The 21,603-nt window shown below is 36.2% G+C and overlaps 1 protein-coding gene across 3 annotated transcripts in view; it reads left to right on the forward strand.

The window, feature by feature from the left end:
- The window catches only part of fnbp1a (formin binding protein 1a), a 35,823-nt gene extending 24,850 nt beyond the window's left edge, over positions 1-10,973 (forward strand). For 2 of the 3 annotated variants that reach the window (XM_052094635.1, XM_052094637.1), the window contains 7 exons: positions 1,032-1,214; positions 2,389-2,403; positions 2,720-2,829; positions 4,306-4,438; positions 5,027-5,154; positions 6,679-6,818; positions 8,541-8,719. In XM_052094635.1, coding sequence (XP_051950595.1) covers positions 1,032-1,214; positions 2,389-2,403; positions 2,720-2,829; positions 4,306-4,438; positions 5,027-5,154; positions 6,679-6,818; positions 8,541-8,719 — 888 coding nt within the window. Of the gene's footprint in view, positions 1-1,031; positions 1,215-2,388; positions 2,404-2,719; positions 2,830-4,305; positions 4,439-5,026; positions 5,155-6,678; positions 6,819-8,540; positions 8,720-10,247 lie in introns of those variants that run through there. The other variant, XM_052094636.1, reaches the window with a different exon arrangement.
- The last annotated feature ends 10,630 nt before the right edge of the window (positions 10,974-21,603 follow it).

Genomic DNA, 21,603 nt, shown 5'->3' on the forward strand with positions numbered 1-21,603 from the left:
TGAAGAATATTTCAGCTCTGTCTGTCCATACAGTGCAAGTAAATGGTGGCCAGAACTTTGAAGCTCCAAAAGCATGTAAAGGCAGCATCAAAGTAGTCCATATGACTCCAGTGGCCAAATCCATGTCTTCAGAAGTGATATGATTTGTGTGGGTGTGAAACAGATTGATATTTCAGTCCTTTTTATTGTAAATCTGCACTTTCACTTTCACAGTCTTTTATTATGCTGCATATCACAACCTACTGGGCAAGTAGGAGAATTTATAGAAAAAAGGTCTTAAAAATCGATCTGTTTCTCACCCACACCTATCCTATCACTTCTGAAGACACGGATTTAACCACTGCAGTGTGGATTACTTTTATGCTGCCTTTATGTGATTTTTAGACCTTTAAAGTTCTGGACACCATTCACTTGCACTGTATGAACATACAGAACTGAGATATTCTTCTAATGTTCTTCATTTGTGTTCAGCGGAAGAAAAACAGTCATACACATCTGGTATGGCATGAGGGTGAGTAAATGATGACAGAATAGTCATTTTTTACCCCTTTAAATAATAAAACTAAAAGGTGAAGTGTGTAATTTCTGTGTCAGTTGTGCCACCAAAGGAGATAAAAAAAATAATGACTGTTTTCTGAACATTCCCCCAGTCTTCCAATGGTTAGCCAAACAGATAGTCCCACCCCAAACTCACGTCATTGGTTGAGTTTAGGGTTGGGTACTGTATTAGTTTAGGATTATGTATAAGCCATTTGTTGGCTAATTCCCCTGAAAATTATAAACATTGTGGCTCTGTGGCACTATCAAAACATTGCTTTGTTTGTTTAAGCATCCCTACCAGCCTGAAACAGTATCATTGTGTTTTAACATCCCAAAAATTACACACCTCACATTTATTGAAGTTTGACATTAGGTTTTTGTTAGTGGCTTGAAAAGCGCTAAAAATTGGCTTTTCCCTTGAACGTTCTTCTCTTTTCCTGTCTTCCTCCATTCCATTTCTCAATGTGGCTCCATCACTCCCTCATCTGTAGCTTATGTCTTTGTTAGCCTCACCCCGCCAGCCCCCTCCCCCTCCCCCCACCTCCCCATCCCCAGACGGCCTACCCAACGGCCCCCAGTCCCCGCAGCAGCCCAAGGAGCCCCTGAGCCAGCGGCTCAACGACTTCATGAGCACCAAACACAAAATGCACTGCCTGCGGAGCCTCAAACGTGGGGTAAGTTTACGAGTCGCCATGTTACCTACAGTGGCCCCAAAAAGTATTTGAACACTTAAGCCACATTTTAAAATGTATGACTATTATTGCATTAAATACAAAATACCAAAGTTTAGATAGCACAAGCACAACATTCCATTAAAAGGGGAACTGACTTTATACATTAACTAATCAAATCAACTTATGTCCAGTTGTTTAAAAGTAATTGAAAAACTATTTCTTAGAAAAACTCTAGCATCATTTGGTTGCAGATGCCACTTTGTTTGTTACTTTGTTATCTAAAGCAATGACATTCAGACATTTTTAACCCAAATTCACCCAAAAATGAAAATTAATTTACTCACCTTCATGCCATCCCAGATGTGTGACTTTCTTTATTCTGCAGAACACAAACAAAATTTTTTTGAGAAGAATATCTCAGCTCTGTAGGTCCATACAATACAAGTGAACGGTGGCCAGAACTTTGAAGCTCCAAAAAGGACATAAAGGCAGCATCAAAGTAATCCATACGACTCCAGTGGTTTAATACATGTCTTATGAAGCGATGCAATCACTTTGGGTGAGAAACAGATACATATTTGAATCCTTTTTTACTATAAATCTCCCTTTTCACTTTCAGAATGTGAAAGTGGGGATTTATAATAAAAAGGACTTAAATATTAATCTGTTTCTCAAACACACTTATATCACTTCTAAAGACATAGATTTAACCACTGGAGTCATATGGATTATTTTATGCTTCCTTTATATGCTTTTTAGAGCTTGAAAGGTCTGGCCACTGTTCATTTGCACTGTATGGACCTCCAGAGCTGAGATATTCTTCTCAAAATCATTTGTTTTCTGCAGAAGAAAGAAAGTCATACACATCTGGGATGGTATGAGGGTGAGTAAATGAAGAGAGAATTTTCACTTTTGGGTGAACTATCCCTTTAAGTGTGACTCAAGTGTCTGTGGGTCAGTCTGATTGGACCAAAGCCTATAGCACCAATCAGCCCAGTTTGATTAGAAAGTAATGTGTGGAATGGAAAGGCGAAACAGGTTGCTTTAAAGTGTCTTGTCTCTTTTTCATGCTTTTTGTCAACTTCATTCCAAACATGTTTGTCTTAACAGCAACATTAAACTCCATGTTTTCTCAGTGTGTATTAATGCATTTCTCTTGTCTTAACATTCACAGCTTTCTCTAAAGCTGGTAAGTCTGACTTAATATTAAAATGTGTTTCAAAAATCCTCAAAACCTTGTCTTGAAATAACAGTTTTTTGTCATGTTTTCAAATAGAAAAAAATTATGTTACATTGATTGACATTGTAGCTTGCTCTATCATAGAATCGCCCACTTTTGATTGAAATGTAAAACAATTAACCACATGTATTGCACCTATTCACTTGAATTTGGAAAGACCAGAATCTCCTAAACGTTTAGCTAAGATAGCATGTAAAATGTTTTATTAATGTTTCTTAACACATTATTCGAGCTGGTGTGGTTCATTGACTTTCTATCTCTGCAGGGAACGGGTCAAGAGGACTACAGTCATCTTCCCCCAGAACAGCGGAGGAAGAAACTACAGGCCAAACTCAATGACATCAACAAGGACATCCAGAAAGAGATGGATCAGAGGTATATAACATATAATAGCAGCCAAGCTTGTAATAGCATAAACCTTTCTGCGAAATACCACATCATCCTAACTTTGCATAATATATTTCAGATGTGTGCTCGGTTGTGTCCTGTTGTGATGTCCTGTGTACTGTTTAATTCAAGAACGTGACACCATATCCTAACGTTATGTCACATGATTAATACTCATGAGCCAAGACACTTTTTCAGAACGTTCATATGCCCCTGTCTCTTTCTTAGCAGCTGCAACAATAGGTTTTGACACTTGGTTTATATACCTGTTGGATCATATTGGCTAGCCCCACCCACAATACAATTTCATTGGTCCAAAAATCCTGCTACATTAGATTTTTTATGAAATATTGTGCTCCGATTGGCTGTTATTTTGTTGCTTTTCACTGTATCTCACTTTTACTGAGGACTGAAAAAATACTTGAAATTGAAATTTGTAGCAATGAGGCCCAAGCATTTTCACAGCGAAGTGCTTCTTTGATCTAAACAGCAATAGCATACTGTTTGCGGACATTCAGACACTGGACTCACCGCTGTGGGAGGTGTTTAGAGGTACATTTAAATATGAGTGCACGACTACATGTGAAACCTTAACTAATGTGACATTAAAATGCCTCAATCTATGAGTAGAATTCACACGAGATCAGTTAAAAAAAAAAGCTGTTTTAACCACTCGATGATGATTTAAAGTAATTTGTCTTGTTTACATTCTACATACATGGCGCTAATGCGCTAACACGCTAGACACGGCCTTAATACGCACCAATTACACTCTGTTATCGTCATTTATGATGATACTGGTACTGCTGCATAGATGTGTGCATAAAATAGTATTAATGGGTAGAATACAGGCAAAAGAATGGTTATAAGAGGCATATCTCTCTTTGGCCAGATGTGTGACTGGCTTTTGCTGCAGATAGCACATGAATGAATGGACACTTAAGAGTATCTGAGATGAAATCACATGACCTGCTTTTGTAAAATGTCTCTACGAGAACAATCCTAAAGATGTTGGTAAATTTGCACAAGCTCGCTTATAACTCTTGGTGTGTTCATGTTGACTGGTCTTAACTGGCTGAACATTGTAACTGAAAAATGTGTCAGCTTCAAATTAGGTGAAGCTCCAGGTCACACCTATCGATGACGTGGACCAATGGCAGTAAGAAGGTGTTTAAACCTGGTTAGCTGTTACAAACCACCCAAACAAACTCAAAAACACCTTTGTTTTGTCCAGATTTTGTCCTAAATGATGTCACACCCGTTTGTTCTTTCAATTTCATATGAAGTGTCCCGGGACCTTTACGCCTAGTTAGGACATGGTGACACTATTGCAAGATTTATATACAAAGGAGTATTTGTGGGAATTTATAATTGTATTTGTATATGTTACAAACAAAACATTCAAAAAAATGTAATCTTGTTGGAGTAAAAATGGAGTAATTGTGATCGTCTAATTGTTTGCAGAGACGCCCTGACTAAAATGAAAGATGTCTACATCAAGAACCCTCATTTGGGAGATCCAGACAGTATAGACCCACGGTTAGAAGAGATCACACAAAGTTTGGAAAAACTGCAGCTTGAGGCGCAGAAATTTGAGGTGAGGCCCTCATAAATTCAATCCTCAAATGCCATCAAATATCCATGTTAAATATGAATTTTGTAACGAAAGTAAGAATCTTCTATTCATTCAATGAGATGTTTAACCATCATGACTAAATAGGATCTATGACAGTGTTTGACAATAGTCAGTACTTTGCAATCAAGGTCTCAGTTATGTGATTAAAGTAAAATAAGTACAGACTCTGATATGAGTGAATGACAGTGTCTTCTTTTAATCATTCCTAAGTCTCATCTAAAATCGAAAGGAGATCATACCTTCTCTGTCGTGGCTCCTCGCCACTGGAATATTTTGCCTCTCCTTATCAGATCCTGTACCACAGTTGATGTTTTTAAATCTCATTTGAAAACTCTTCTTTCTCTCTTGCTTTTGACTGTGTATAGTGTGTTTAACTATATTTATTTGTGTTGCTATAGTATTTATGTTCTCTGAATGTGCATGATTTGTTAATTTTTCCATTATGTCTGCACTTTGGTCAACGTGTTGTTTTTAATTGTGCTATAGAATAAATGTGATTTGATTGATTGATTGATTGATTGATTGATTGATTGATTGATTGTTTCTCAGGGCTGGCTGACGGATGTGGAGAGAAAGTTACTTGAAAAAGGCTCAGAGTCTCAGAGGAGACAGAACAGTCATTTTGACTCGCAGGGCAACACACCTCTTACAAACAACTACGGTCAAAACCGAGAGAGGTACTTCAGTGCCAAGACAGTAGGGCTTCTGCATTGACTCATGAGATCAATTGAAATATTATGGACACTCTGGCATTTCTTTAAAGGAGAATTCAAGTTTTCCTTGATCATTTGAAATAAAAGGGCTCAAAACACTATGAAATATTTTTTTTACTTTCAGAATTCAACCTTTTCTCCCCAGTCCAAAAATACCATTTATTAAATAGATGCTGCTAACATTATGACTATGTTTGGTGCAAAAAAAAAAAACTTGATTAACTTAAGTTTGCATAAAAATACGATCCCATGGCTGTATTAGGAATTCAAACAATGAAAAAACAATTGATACAATCCCATAGTTAAATTAGGAATTCACATTCTCGCTTGAGACGGTCACTGGCCACGTTTACATGCACTTAAGAAAACGGATTATTCCAGGGTTTTTGCAGAAAGCAGCATTCTGAAGTGTCATCTAAATGAGAGTGCCGATTTCCTTACGATGCTTAATGGATTAAGAGAAAGCATTTTAACATACCTAGGTTTTTCCTCAATGGGATCTCGCTCTGATGGGTGTTTGAAGAGTGCGCATGTGCGTGAACAGACCCAATAACAAATGCCAAAAGAGGGATCCCAACAACAAGTCAACACAGTGGAAATAATGTAACATTTGTAGGTGTAGTGTGAAAAGCACATAAATTATATCCATTTACTGTATATATGGCAATGTGAAATATCGACGGTCCCTCATATTCACGTATATGCACTCCTACATTGGGGGAATCACAGAGTTTTAAGTAAGAGGGAAAATGGGGGCCTGGTATCTCAGCGAGTAAAGACACTGACTACCACCCCTGGAGTCACGAGATCGAATCCAGGCTGTGCTGAGTAACTCTAGCAACCAAATTGGTCCAGTTGCTAGGGAAGGTAGAGTCACATGTGTGGTTCTCACTTTTGGTGGGGCACGTGGTGAGTTGTGCGTGGATGCCACGGAGAATAGCGTGAAGTCTCCACTCGCACCATGTCTCAGTGGTAACGTGTTCAACAAGCCATGTGATAAGATGTGCGAATTGACAGTCTTAGACACAGAAGCAACTGAGATTCGTCCTCCACCACCCGGATTGAGGCGAGTCACTACGCCACCATGAGGATTTAGTGCCCATTGGGAATTGGGCATTCCAAATTGGGGAGAAAAGGGGAGAAAAAATTATAAAAAAAAGAAAAATAAGATGGAAACCCCTCTATTGCGGTGCAATTCCGCTGCAGGTCACGATAGAAAGTTAAGGAATCGAACACAGCAACAACTCTGGAATATCTGGAAATAAAGCAAAACAATGGAAATTAACATAGCAAAGTCTTCCTTGGATGCCATGTTTGGTATTTACACAAGTGTCACGGGGAAATTACGCTGCTTTCTCGCAATAACCCACTTTCTCGCAATAAGCCGCATTCTGGTGTCCATATAAACGTAGTCATTAACTGACAATCTAACTATAACGTCAAAGTTAATTTTGTCTGTTTTACGCATTGCATGTCTTCTGTACATAGTCCGGATGGCAGCTACACGGAAGACCCCAGCACAGAGACCATGCAGTTAAAATCTCGCAGTACTGAGTTTGATGATGAATTTGATGATGAAGAACCGCTGCCCACCATTGGAACATGCAAGGCACTTTATCCATTTGAAGGTAACAAAAATACACTAACCTGACTCATAGTCCAGTATGCAAGTCCATTTTGAGCTAGTTAACCCTCCTATGGTCTGGTCATTTTTGACTGGAATCACATTTGCACATTTAATTAATATGGTTTCCTTTATCTGAGTGGTACAAGACTTGGTGACTTTTCCTCCACTTGCCATCTGAACATTAAAAATTTGGGCATGAATTGATGAGTATAATTGGTCGTAAAAAAACAGCTTTTGTCTTAGTGGTCAAAATTGACCGACCATAGAAAATGAATGGGAAAGACCATAACACAGAGCAGTTTTTTTTTTATCTGTCAAATAAAATCAACAAATCAGCCACACATACACACACAGAAATTAAAGGGTGAGACTATGAAACATCCAGAGTGCAACACATACACACACTCTCACACACACACACACACACACACACACACACACACTTAAATGAACTGGTGAGACTAGAACATAGAGCATTTTTTTTTTTTTTTTAAATAAAACCAATAAATCAGCCACAATGCTAAACACATGAACTTAGAAATGATGGGTTGAGACAATAACACACCCTTAATGCAGAACATACACACACACACACACACACACACACACACACACACACACACACACACACACACACACACACACACACAGAGATAAATAAATGGGTGAGACTAAAATAGCCAGGAGGCAGACAAAGATCCCCCATTTAGCCTTAACAGACTGTAGGGGCAAGTGCTGTTAGCAAGCACCTATGAAGGCCAGCACAGTACACATGGTCAGCACCACACCCAACCACCTTTGTCTCCCCAGTGGCAATGTTTTACTCACCACACCAGGTACTCATTTTAGGCTGAGTCAACCTAGGGGAGGCCCAGGACCGGTTCAGATAATCATCACTGGTGTTAGCCATGAGCAGGAATTGAACTCGGGTCGCCAGGTTTGTAGCGCAGCGCTAACCGCTACACTACCGCTCCCACTTTCAGGAGGCAGAACACACAACATAACACACACACAGAAATAAAGGTGTGCGAACTGTCTCCCAAGAGACATTAAAACCAGCATTGTGTGCAAAAAATTTAAAATCAATCTGAAAGGTACATGCTATCATAACTAAACTGTCACCAATGCATGAATGAATAAAGATCTTTCTTTACTGTTCTTACTGTTTATCTATGTTTACATTTTGTTCATATTTATGCATTTATTGATGTTCATTATTGTTGTTCACCTCACTGAATTGGAAATGTTTGCAAAATAATATTTTACTATAGAAAGATTGTAATTGCAAAATCTGATTATTTTGTTTTATAGTCCAATTGAATTTTCACAATTTTGCAATTAATTTCTGTTAACTGCAAAACTGAAACTTCAAATCCATTTTAAAATGCTAAACTTTGACAAATAATATTTTTTAATGTCTAAATATACTTTATATACAAATGTATTACTTGTCTTAAAAAAGTGCTTAATTTTATTGTTATTAATTCAGAGAAGAAGAAATTATATTATTGCTCTTTCCTGCCAAAAATGACCAGCAGGATCAAAGGTAGGGCTCATTTATGAAGACCATAGGAGGGTTAAGCACGTTTATTAAACAGCCGATAACCAATTAAGTGGAAAAGTGTAAATACTGGTACAAGATATCAGTCAAACTATCTCCATATCTCAGTATCTCTAGTACTTGTTTTTGAAACAAATACTGTATCTGTGTTTGTGTCTGTAGGCCACAATGAGGGCACTATATCTATGGCTGAGGGGGAGATGCTGTATGTGATCGAGGAGGATAAAGGTGACGGCTGGACCCGTGTGCGGAGAAACGAGGACGAAGAGGGATACGTGCCCACATCCTACATCAAACTCTTTTTGGATATGAATGCCAAAGGTGCTATGACATACATATAACCCCACATCGTTTACCTGTACATACAGCATATCATAACATGAATATGTCATCATCTTCATTTAATGGTGGACTCCTGTTTACGTGTACCCTGTGACATATTGCACAGCCTTGGTCTGCATTTACTGTAGGTTTTTAATAATTTTCCCAGAAAGTGAATCAGCGTTAAATATGTTTTGCATTTTTATGGGCAAATTAAGCAATAAAGACACAGCTGCTGTGTAATTTGGATATCGGCTGGAAATGGCTGCTTTACCAACATATCATGTTCATATTTTGTATCATGACTTTGCATTAAGGTTGTTTTCTATAGTAATAATATGGGGGCAAATTCACAAAATGTTTTCACACTAAAACCTGCATCTTCTTATATAACTTCCTGCAATCCAGTTTAACCAGGCACTAGTTGCACTAAAATAGCGTTGAGGCATGAGCGTGATGCTGTACAGAGATCCAGTTCAACCTGCAAAATGGGGAATTGCGATGTGCAATTTGTAATTAGCACTACATGTTACCTGATTTTCATTATACCTTTACTGAATTGGGAGCTAAGACAAAGCAGACAGTACCTCATCCTTTACATACGCATGTTATAATCATAATTCGTGTATGATCTTAAAGCAATGAGCTGCTTTTAGTTTCAGACCAAAATTATTAGTTAATGTGATGAGCGGAATAGCAATTATTCTGACCTTCTAGCAATAAAATTCATTATTTGCTAATATTTTGGCCTAATATGTGGCCTCAAAGCTACAGAATAATTAACAGTCCTGCATTTTTAAAGATAATCAAAATATGTTTTTAATTGTAATTTTTTAATACTTTGAGATATCTTGAGAGAATCTTTACATGAGAGGAATAGAATATAATTTTCTCTGGTAGGTTTACGTAATACTGAAAATGCTTTTTTTGGTTTTTGCCCAGTGGCAAATCACATCCAATATAAATGCATATCATTATAGATGAAAATGAACTATTGCATGTATCTATGAGACTTTCACTAGCATTGCATTTACTGCTGTAAAAAAAAAAAAACTTTAGAAGTTTAGAAGTCACGGACCCATAGTAAAGGCAAATGCCTTTCATTGTATTGAGCATTTTAAGCAGTGATTATAAAGTGGTTGCATGTTACATTGCAGTGTGTAATAGGCATACTTACAGCAGAAGAATACCACTCTTTGTGCATGCTTTAAAAACAGGCTATTTATTGCTGTTTCATTAAATCAGCAGCTGTAAATTTGCACCCTTGCTTAATAGTGAAGCAAGTTAGATATTAAGAGTTTTGTATCGTTTTTTACTGTCCCTGTCTTTAATTCACACTTCATAGTGGGGTTACACTGTGAAGTTGAGCTTCTGTGGTTTTACGGAACGTTTTAAACCCATAATTCCATTACTGTCTGAAACTGGTCAATCAACGATTGTAAACAATGTCACATTATTCAATTCTGATGCAACATCTCTAACATATCTTGTGTGATGTTTTTTTTCTTTTCTTCTTTTTTGCTTTTGTTTCTGTTCCTTTTGTTGCAGATCCCTAAAAGTGTTTGGCTGGCACAGGAGTGGCAGGGCAAGCGTCCTTGTGCGAAACATCGTCCTATTGTAACAGTATTGAGAGAGATGGCATATGGGGGACTAACTGAAAGGAAAATCCATTTAAAATGCAAACCACTTTCATTGAATCCTCTACTTTGCCATAAAAACATTTTCATGACTAGCTAACTATTTGCAAGTGCTTGCTTCTCGTATGGACCTAGAATATTTAGCCTTGTGCCATAGCTGCTTGCTGACCGGAGCCCTTAGTTTTGTGTGCAGTAGCACGGAGTAAGTGCTGTATACATGTCTTGTTATTGCCTGGCTTGCTTCTGAGCCAAGAGGAGTTTTGTCATAAAGACATTAGATTTAATTTATATTTGTCTGTGCAGACTATTCAGTTTTGTGAAATTCTCAAACTATAAAACTGTGGAAGATAAAAGGGGGACTCATTTTATACATTATAAGATTGTTTTTTTTTTTAGTTATCACAGTGCTTGCAAAGCAGCACTGTAAATCCTGTCTATTTTCTATTTTTCCTCACACTTCCTCTTCTTCCTTATACTTCCTTTTCATTCTCCTCATACTTACTCTTCTTCTTTCTCATACTACATTTTTCTCTCATACTTTCTCGTCTTCTAAGTATTTCATCTTCTTTCTTATACTTCCTCTTCATCGTCATACTTCCTCTTCATCTTCCTCATACTTCCTCTTCTTTTTCCTCATATTCCCTCTTATTTAATCCTCATACTTCCTAATCTTCCTCATACTTCCTATTCTTCCTCATATTCCCTCTTTTTTCATCCTCATACTTTCTCTTCTTCTTCCATATAATTCATCTTATTCCTCATAACTCCTCTTCTTCCTCATACTCCTTCATTCTTATATTTCATTTTCCCTCATACTCCCTCTTCTTCTTTGTATTTCCTCTTCTTCTTTCTCATTACTTCCTCTTCTTTGTCAAACTTCCTCTTCTTCCTCATACTTCCTATTTTTTCTAGTATTTCCTCTTCTTTCTCAAACTCCCTCTTCTTCCTCATTTTCCTCTTCTTCTACCACATAGTTCTTCTTCATTCTTATATTTCATTTTCCCTCATACTCACTCTTCTTCTTAGTATTTCCTCTTCTTCTTTCTCATTACTTCCTCTTCTTTGTCAAACTTCCTCTTCTTCCTCATACTTCCTATTTTTTTCTAGTATTTCCTCTTCTTTCTCAAACTCCCTCTTCTTCCTCATTTTTCCTCTTCTTCTACCACATAGTTCTTCTTCCTCGTATTCTCTCTTCTTTCTCATACTTCCTCTTCTTCTTCCACATACTTCCTCTTGTTCCTCATATTTCCTCTTCTTCTTCCACATACTTCCTATTCTTCCTAATACTTCCTCTTCTCACTTATACTCATCTTCTTTTTTCCATTTCTTCTTCTTTATACTTCCTCTGCTTCCTCATATTCTCTCTTCTTCTTCCTCATACTCCCTCTTCCTCTTTCTTATATTTCTTATTCATTCTCATACTTACTCTTGTTCCTTACTTTCTATTCCTCCTCATACAGGGTTCCTGCAGATCCTTAAAAAGTCTTAAAATGTCTTAAATTCAGTTTTCCAAAATGTAAGGTCATAGAAAGTCTTGAGTATCTTAAAAGATACAACAAAAGTCTTAATTACAATTTAAAGAGTTCTTAAATTTTGGGTTGGAAAGAATCATCATTTCATCAATTTGATTATTAAACTATGATCTGATTAAATAAATGCATGCTCTGTGTACTTCAGAGTGAAAATGTTGTATTTTCTCCAAGCACGCAGGGGCTTGTGAGTGTTTCCAGCTGTTGCGGAGCAGTTCGTAATCATAAGGACACATCCGAAATTTATGAAAAGCAACGTTATGAATGATCAACTGGTGATGATGATGATATAGTGTTGATGAAATATGACAATGTTTACTTTTAATTGTTTATATTGTAATACATTGTAGATTATAGTAAGAGTGCACAATTTATATCCCTTATTTGTTTGAACAAGCAGCTGGAAGCAGTGAAGCACAAACATTTCATAATACGAGTTCCCTGTTTGTTTCAAAATCAAGTTAAAAGTCCCCTGCTATGAATTAGATCTCTTTTTTATTTTCCCCTGGTAAATGCTAGTTTGGTTGCACCATAAAAATGTACATTTAATTCAATGTGGTCTCTTGTAGCCTCTGTCTGACCCTCCCCATCACAGGAAGGAAAGACTAAGAACATTTAATATAGGCTACCAATTTTAAAAACGAATTGCCTTTCTTTCACCGGTCGACCTCTAATTTGTATTTATTTTTTATAATGGTACATAAACCAATTTTAATATGAAATATATGTGGAAAACTTGTCTTGACTCTTCCGAATTTTAAACTTGCATATATCCTACCCTGTTTTACTGATAAGCAATATTAAGGCCATGTTGAATGTGTGCTCCTGCCTGTTCATGTAATAGTCTGTGAGACATGATTTATATTGAGATTGTGTGTTTGTTTTAGTTTGGGGATACAGTATACATTTGATTTGTTTAGGTCTTGAAAAAGGTCTTAAAAAGTCTTCAATTTCATTATAAAAAATCTTCAGCAACCCTGTCATACATCCTCTTCCTCATACTTCCTCTTTTTCATATAGTTTATCTTCTTCTTCATGCTTCTTCTATATATTCTCTTTTAATTTCTGATACTTCCTCTTATTTTTTTGTACATTCTCTTATTCCTCGTACTCCTTTCTCATACTGCTTACTCAGACTTCCTCTTCTTCTCCACATTTTTCTGCAATTAATTCAGCTCAAACCACTGAATGTACAAACACATCCTTAGGTATGCTATCTATTTTTGTTCTTTATAAAACATATACTTTTTTTCAAAATGGTTTGACTAGCACAGTTTATGTGTGTGTGTGTGAGAGAGAGAGAGAGATAGAAAGAGTGAGAGGGAGAGAGATTGTGAGTTGTTTTTTGTGTTTTTTGACATTTATTTAGGTTACACACTTGTAATTACGAGGGTTTTATGCTATAAATGTGGTTTATGAGGACACCCCTAGTGTCCCTGTAATTCAAAACATACTAAACAATGTTTTTTTGAAAATGTAAAAGTGCCAAAAGTGTTCTGTGAGGGTTAGGTTTAGGATTAGGGGATAGAAATTATCGTTAGATCTGTATAATATCCATAAAATGAATGGAAGTTATGGAGAGTCCCCACAATGATATAAAAACAAGTTTGTGTTTGTGCTATTATATTTTCTTTTGAAACAGGAAGTTGAAGTGGGGTATGTTTTCTACGTTTTAATTATTTTAATCATTTATTCTTTTTTCATTTACATCACAGCCTGGCAAACCCATGATTTGCTACTTTTCAAAACTATTATTTTACTAAGAATGTATTTATTAATTTTTTTGCTGCCTTGCAAGCACTGGTATTTCCTGAAGGAAATGCAAATCAAGTTGTTATTAATAATATAATTATGAATGTAAAATGTTCCCCTACATTTTGTCTGAGTGATATGTGAGATGATGTTTTAGAATAGTTTTCTATGGCATCTTCCTCCCAGAGAGGAAAGAACTGTCACCTCAATCACTTACTCATTCACACTTTCTTCCTGCGATGTGTGCACACACACACGCCACAGCTGCTCCCTCTCTCTTGCTCACTCTTTCTCACCTTCCCTTCTATTTTCTCTCTCTGTCTCTGTGTCAAACACTATCTTTTCATCCCTGCTTCTCTCTCTCTATGTTGTTCTTTCTTTTCTCAGACATATTTTTTTCTGTTTCTTCTGCCATTCCTGTTTATTAATCTCTCTCTCTCTCTCTCTCTCTCTCTCTCTCTCTCTCTCTCTCTCTCTCTATCACCTCGGTAGGTGGTTATACTGACCATCTCTGATTGATTTCTGACCCTGTTTACACCTTGTATTAACATCCGCTTTTGGGGCGATCTGAGCACATGTTCTGATCACTTAAATCACATTCAGAAGCAATTTGGAACACATGTGACCTTATTGCTATTGTAGGGTCAATGTTAATCAGTCCGAATGCTCTTGGACAACATCAATGGTTATGGTTCAACAGATGTTAATCATCTGTTGAGCTAAAACAAGGGTTCTAGATGTTGCCGGTTATGTTCGGTAAACTAAAAAATAGCCTTCCAATTGAAACAATTAGAAAAGCCCATACATATACATGAACAGGTCTTCATGGAACACCTCCGGTTTGCCTCACATTAACATGCAGTGACACAGATCATGTCAAATGATCACGTGAAATATTTCACTTCCCAAATTTAGAAGCAATATTGTGCGAAATGTTTATGTTTTTTCTTTACACACTATCAACATGCATTAACACACTGGCAAAATGTGGGATGTCTGTTGTCATGAAATCAGAGACCCTTCCATCAAAATCCGATCACAAGTAGTCACAGGAGACACATGTTACTTCTAGGTGTAAACGGTGACGTGGCTCGCCTAAGCGGATCTGATCAAATCGAATTTTAATATCATGTGTAAACAGGGCCTCTCTCTCTCTCTCTCTCTCTGTCTCTCTCAGCTCAGTGGATGTGGCTGTGTATGGTGTAGCTGTAGTGGTGCAGTCCAGTAGATGTTGATGGTGGTCTTCAGCTGGTGCCGTGTTTCGACGCATGCATGCTTGCCCTGTCTCTTTGTGTGTGTGCCAGTCTTAGGGGGTTCGATTCTCCATAAAGTTCAAGCCTTCGGCTTCTGGCGGTTGAACTTAAGCTTCTTAAATTGTGTTTGTGCCTGTTTATTTCTTCCTACACTTTATCTTCTTGGGTGTTTTATTTGTTTTGGAAAATATATGCATGGTCGCTTGTCTACACACCCCTCTAAGTTATTGTTTTCAATTGTTTACACAGTTTCAGATTCTTTTGAGTCTCTCTGAATGATTGATATCATTCCGATTTTATTTTTGGTGTTAAACAACAAGTATTTACCTCATTCACAATAGATTTGGGCTGCTCTTCTATAGTAGGTTCTGAAAGTAACAAATATTGTCATATTCATTCACAAAGAAACTTCTGCAGAGCTGAAATGTCTGGTTTTCTGTATAGTGTGCTTTGAATTTGCTGGATTCTCTTCCTTCAAAGACCTCATAAACATAAAACTGCCAAAATCAAGTGTGAAAAGCTTGTGACTTTGTTGCAAATGGTAACAAGTATACCCACTTCCAAAACAGTTGGGACAGTATGAAAATGCTAATAAAAACAAAATAGTGATTTGTAAATTCTATTCACCCTTTGCCATATTGAAAGCACTACAGCTACACATTACATGATGTTTTAGCCTGTGAATTTCATTGTTTGTTTAATTTCTATGTACAGTCATTTCAAATCAGATGATTGCGCCAAATCAGTTGAGCAATCATGTCATAGTATATAAGGAGACTCCAAAAACAACCTAGTCCTTCAAGAGCAAGGATCATTCTAGACTTCTCAATTTGCCAACAGAAACTTCAGCAAATAATCCAGCACTTTGAGAACAATGTTCCCCAAAGACAAATTTGAAGGATTTTGGGCATTTCACCCTCTAAAATGTCCTGACCATCTCCAATTGAGAATGTGTGGTGCATTATGAGGTGCACAGTACAGCAACGAAGAAAATTCCACTTTCTAAACTTAACAAACTTGTGTCTTCAGTACCTAAATGCTTAATAAGTGTTATTAGAAGAAATGATGATGTTTTACAGAGGAAAACACTCAACTGTCCCAACTTTTTTGGAGCATCTAATTTGAAATTACTGTACATGTTCAGAAAAACGATTAAATTCACAAGGTAAAACATCATATAATGTGTAGTCATATAATGTTCAATTTAGCAAAGTGTGAATATAATTTACAAATCACTCCTTTTTGTTTTTATTAGCATTTTTCTTATGTCCCAAATTTTTTGGAATTGGGGTTGTAGTAGACCTTGAGTTTAATGACTAATAAACTCAAGTTTATTTCAGTTATCGAATCATTCATGTTGTAAAAGGCAAAATTGTATGTCTGTCAAACTGGGCGGTTTTTATGTAGAAGTTTAACAAATTAAAGTTCATTTTAAAATGTTCCTATGTGTCCTATTTATCGTAGGGATGCAATCAGTTGTTCAATGTTGGGGCGACCATATGTGCAAGATTGAGAATTGGCCATTGAAAGACCTACAGTATATTGATCAACCATTAATCCAAACATTGGGAGGACACATCCTCCGCATTTTCTGTTGGTGATTAAGGCCCTGAATAATCATGTAGTACCTGACAGAGTGTGACCACAAGTGGGCGTCAGATGTCAACCCAAACCATCAAGTGTGGCATCAAGCCCAGATTAACACAACTGAAATGCAGTATAAAATGCACAGGAAAATGTTATTAAATGAAGATCAAATGGCTTTTGAAATACAAATCCTGCACAGAATGTCTCTTGGTGCTTGCGTTACTTCATTATAAAGTACAAAGTATTTGCAAGTACATGATGCATATAAGATGGCAAAAAAATGGTTAATAATGGAATTTGTATCAAAGGAATGTTTCAGGTTCATTACAAGTTAAGCTCAGTCAACAGCATTTGTCGCGTAATGTTGATTACCACAAAAAATTAAACTTGAAAAAATAAAACTAAATTCAACTTGTGCCTCCTAGCAAAGCAAACATTACTGTTACAGTGAGGCACTTGCAATTGAAGTAAATTTGGTCAATTTTGTAAATGTTAAAATGCTGTTTGAAACCTATAGCCACAAGAGATAAACAACATGATTTTAGTGAGATAAAATCGCTTGCTAAACTTTTCTGTGTAGTTTTATCCAATTTTTCCATGTAATCCATGACAGCATAAACACTTAAAACCTAAAACCCTTAAAAGGACAGATTTATGACTAATAATGATTTAAACCATTTTGCACCTCAAAACAGAAGAATTAATGTAAGTGCTTCTATACAATTTTAACCCATTTAGCTCTGAGTGTTTTTTTTTCTGAGATTTCCTGTTTCAGTGGCATACCCAAAAAACAAGGACAGTCAAGATCATTTTAAATATTTTTTTTTAAAGAAATTTCATGATATAGATTATGATCATTTCTGAAACTCTCAGTCAAAATAAACTGCTGAAAAATAACTCAAAAAACTTGAGCCAAAAATGATATTTTTTCCTTAATTTTCTGATTTGGCATTATATATCTCAGGGTGTAGAAATAATATTTTTTCCAAATACGAAAAATTTGTTTTTTTCCCCATTATGTCGCCTGTAACTGAGTAAAATCTTGTGTTGATACAACAAAGCAATCAAAAGTTATAGCATTGCAAATATAACTCATCCTAGTGTAACAAAAATGTCTCCCAAGTGTCCAAAAGCCTCTCCAAACAAATAAAATATAATTATAATAACTAATTAACACAACAATGACTAAAATTATGCTCTCCAAAGCATGCAAGCACAAGTAACAAGATCTCATTAAATTCCATTCTGTGTCATTTGAGCCATCACTGAGTCTGCGTCATGTACTTGGCTCCATCCCCTGGTGGCCAAATGTAATTAGAGTGAACAATCCTCTCTTCCCATATTTGGATGATTTCCACCTCCGGTTGCAGTGATCTGAATCCTAATACGATTAGTTTAGCGTTCCATGACGCTGGACAATGTACTACATTTCCATGAAGTCATCTGACCCAGGAAAGCTAACGTGTTTTTAGTCAGATAGCACATTGTGTTGTGTGCACACTTAGCGTGGATTATCCAATGCTCAATGCATCCGATTGTGTGTCGTTTTAAAGATAACCACCTTCTCTAAGTAATGGTATATGATATTTTATTTCCATGTATTTTTCATGAAGTGATATGTGAAAAATGCGGCATATAAGCACCACTGTTTCGATGTAACAGGCATGTCAAAGATATATTCTTAGCTACTCGCTATATTTTGTCTGTGAGTAAATCAAATAGACTGGCTGTATTCTACTCTTTTGAGAGCTTTCCAACGATGACACATGACTAATTGATCAGTCTGATATTTGTACAGATTAAATAATATGTGCAGTGCAAAATTATTAATAAATTATCAAAATGGACCACTACTGATTTGTCTGCAAATTTCAAAGCACTTGTTCAGTTTCGGTCATAATGCCTTGCATGCATTGTATAGTACAGCTTCTAAGCTTTAAAACAATACCTATTTTGTGTTGGTCAAGACTAGTTATTCTTGGTCACACAACATCCTACCCTTGTTTTGTCACACATGAATTATGATACAAATTTGTTACTAAACTTAATTTTAAAATATTTAAAGATATAAATTATGTGTATGTTATGAGGAATTGCTCAAATATGTTTGTTGCTTTGAATGTACTTCACATTTCATAGAGTAAAACAGAAGAAAATTAAAACAAGGAACAAATTCTTCAATTTGAGGTTACTGTTAAGTAACCTCCAGGAAACATCTAAAAGACCCCCAAAAATAAATTATCGAAATTTCTGATGGAAAACAAGTATATTGTTTTAGTTATGCTCAGCTCTAAATCATTTTATTGGCTAGGAATTGCCCTTTTTTTAGCACAATCTTTACAAAACGACTTTTATTTTAAATTACAGCATTCACAAACGACTGAAAAAATCACGGAAATTAATTTCCATGCTTTTTAAAAATTTTTTTTTTTTAATTAAATTAAAATAAGCCCAAAAATGTACATCGCTCTCACATTGTATGCAATCGAGGGTTCAACTAATAATACAAGTTAAAAGAGTCTATACTCATTGAATCAGCTGATGTCTACAGCCGTTCATTTGATTGGGTTTTGACGCTTCTATAGTTATTGTCTTCTATAGTTATTTTAGCAGTGCAGCATTATATAAAATCTTAGGAGCAGCTTCTTCCCAGAACTGTCAAGAAACCCTCATACACTGGGTCAAAGGTCACATCCTGACAGAACGTGGAGCCATATACCGTGTCTGTTCTAACAGGAACTCAGAGCTTCAGATGAATGGCTTCCTGCTCCTAAAAAGGTACCCAGCAGTCTAAAGCTCAAAGCTGAGAAGGCTTTAGGAGGGGAAAGAGGGTGTGATTAGTTCAGCAGGTGAGGAATGCCAGATAAAGAACAGAATTTCTTATATCACGTCCGGTCTTTGTACTTCTCTTTATTTTCAAGCTATGGAATGCTTTCCCATTCACAAGGCAAGGAATTCAAAACAAGTTCATTAAGTTTGAATAGCGTCTTCTTTTTAAAGCAACTTTTGAGCACCCCGCCCGAATATCACAAACACCTTCCACATACACATCCATCGACCTCCGAGAATGTATTTCCCAGTCAGAACATTTTTCACTTGAACATATTTGTTAAGCTCTTGTCTATGATCTGTGTTGGTACCACACTAATGGTGTTGATGAATATCTATTAAGTGGGATACAGTCACTGTTAATGGGTGGAGTAGGCAACAGGAAGTGGCACTGCCAAGTGGAGACATTTGTCAGACTTTGGCACAGCCCTGCTGGAGGAAAGTGTTTACTGTTTATTCCCAAGGCCACACAACTGCTTACCGCATACCAGTGTTTCCACAGGATTTTACTTTCAAAATGTTCACATAATGCAGTTAAAGTTCGAAGTTCATTTCGATTTGGACATTGTTTCTGGTTCAGTGAGCGAGTGAGTAATCTGAGCCAATCCAGAAATAGTCGGACTGATTCAGACCAACTCTTTTGATGACTTCAGTCTTGATTCACCAACTGGTTTGACTGATTCATTACGAAAAATAAAACCAAAAAAGCTGACCAATCGCACAGCATATAGTGGTGTATGTTCAGTTTCGCAAGTATGGACATGTTCCACTAACGTTTGCCAACCAGAGAGTCATTTTGAACAGGAGTGAAAAATGCTTCTTTGTTTGTGATATCTTGTTGAGTAATGCAATAAATGATATGCAGTTTTTAAACATGTCTTAAGAGTCCAAACATTCGGACACCTTCGGTAAAAGTTCGGATGTTTGGGTGGTTAAGAGTTTCACTATTAAAATGCTAATTCTTGATATCATGAATGAAATTACCACTAGTGAAAATGTTTATTTTTGATATGTGTTATTAGGTTTGCTGTAGTAGTAATAATGTTGATACTTGATATCAAGATGATGTCATTACTCACAGAACTGCCGATTCTTGATATCAAAAATGAAATTTCAACTAGTAAAAATTTTGATTTAAAACATTTCAGAAATGCACTTCTTACTAGTAAAAATGAGCATTTTTTACATCAATAATTAAATAAGTAATTCGTTTATTTATTACTTGAGGAATGGATTTCATGGTTTTTTGAAAAGGACTCGAAAAGACACAAAGCTCATGCTTAAATAAAAAATCAACCCAAAAATGGATGCAAACTAGTGCTAATATAAAATGAGGGACATCAATTGAATTATTTTGTGATTTAAAGATTCGTTAAAATATTTGGTTGTTTTATAATGATTTCATTATGTTTTACAGGATCAGTTTCTGTAAATATTTAATTAAAGTTTGAATAATTCTTATTAGTTGCAATAACATTTTAGATATCTGAAATGAACATTGCCACCAGTGAAAACCAAATCAAGACATCAAAAATAAAATCTGACAGTAATTGTAATACATTTGTTGATATCAGGAGTGAAAATGTGAAAATGCAGTTACAGATATCAAGAAGGGTGTTTTTTATAGTTGACATTAAAAAAGAAATATTTGAAGAATGTAATATTTCTGCATAATTTTTATTGTTTTGATTTTTTAAATCAAGCATTCATGTTTTTACTTGTGCAAATGTAATACCTCCATTCAAGAATAATATGAAATTGAATCGTTGATATCTGTAAGGCATATCCTGCACACGATTAAAAGTCAATTCGGCTTGCCATATAAGAAATGGGTTTGCACGACTCTGAAATGACTCTCCACAACAGGCATCATCCCACGGACAACCATAACAGAGCAACACATAATTGACTTTCGATTAAATATAAGGAACACAGCATTGTGCTTGAGGTCTTTCAGAGAAACAGTCATTCCTCTTGACACTTTGAATTTGGCACCATATTGCCTTTCTAAAATCTGTCACTTAGTGCTGACGCAGATCCTTTTTCCTGAACGGTGAGATTTTTATTGTTTGGATGAAGCAGACCCTGCTATCTCCATCCAGCAGCAGCTTCCTGTTTCCTCTTTCTCTGGAAAGGCTGCATTTCTCGCTCCCTCCTCATGCAAAGTTGCTGTCCTTTTGTTTGAAATTAACCATTTATTTTTCTTGTTTTTCCTTTATTTAATGGTATTCTTTAAGTACATTTTTATAACAACAACAGACTGAAGAGTTTCATTGTGATAGGGAGACCGGGGCTAGTTGTCACACAGGGAAGGTGT

Source organism: Xyrauchen texanus, chromosome 27, assembly GCF_025860055.1.
Source record: "Xyrauchen texanus isolate HMW12.3.18 chromosome 27, RBS_HiC_50CHRs, whole genome shotgun sequence".
In the NCBI taxonomy this organism is placed as follows: Eukaryota; Metazoa; Chordata; class Actinopteri; order Cypriniformes; family Catostomidae; genus Xyrauchen; species Xyrauchen texanus.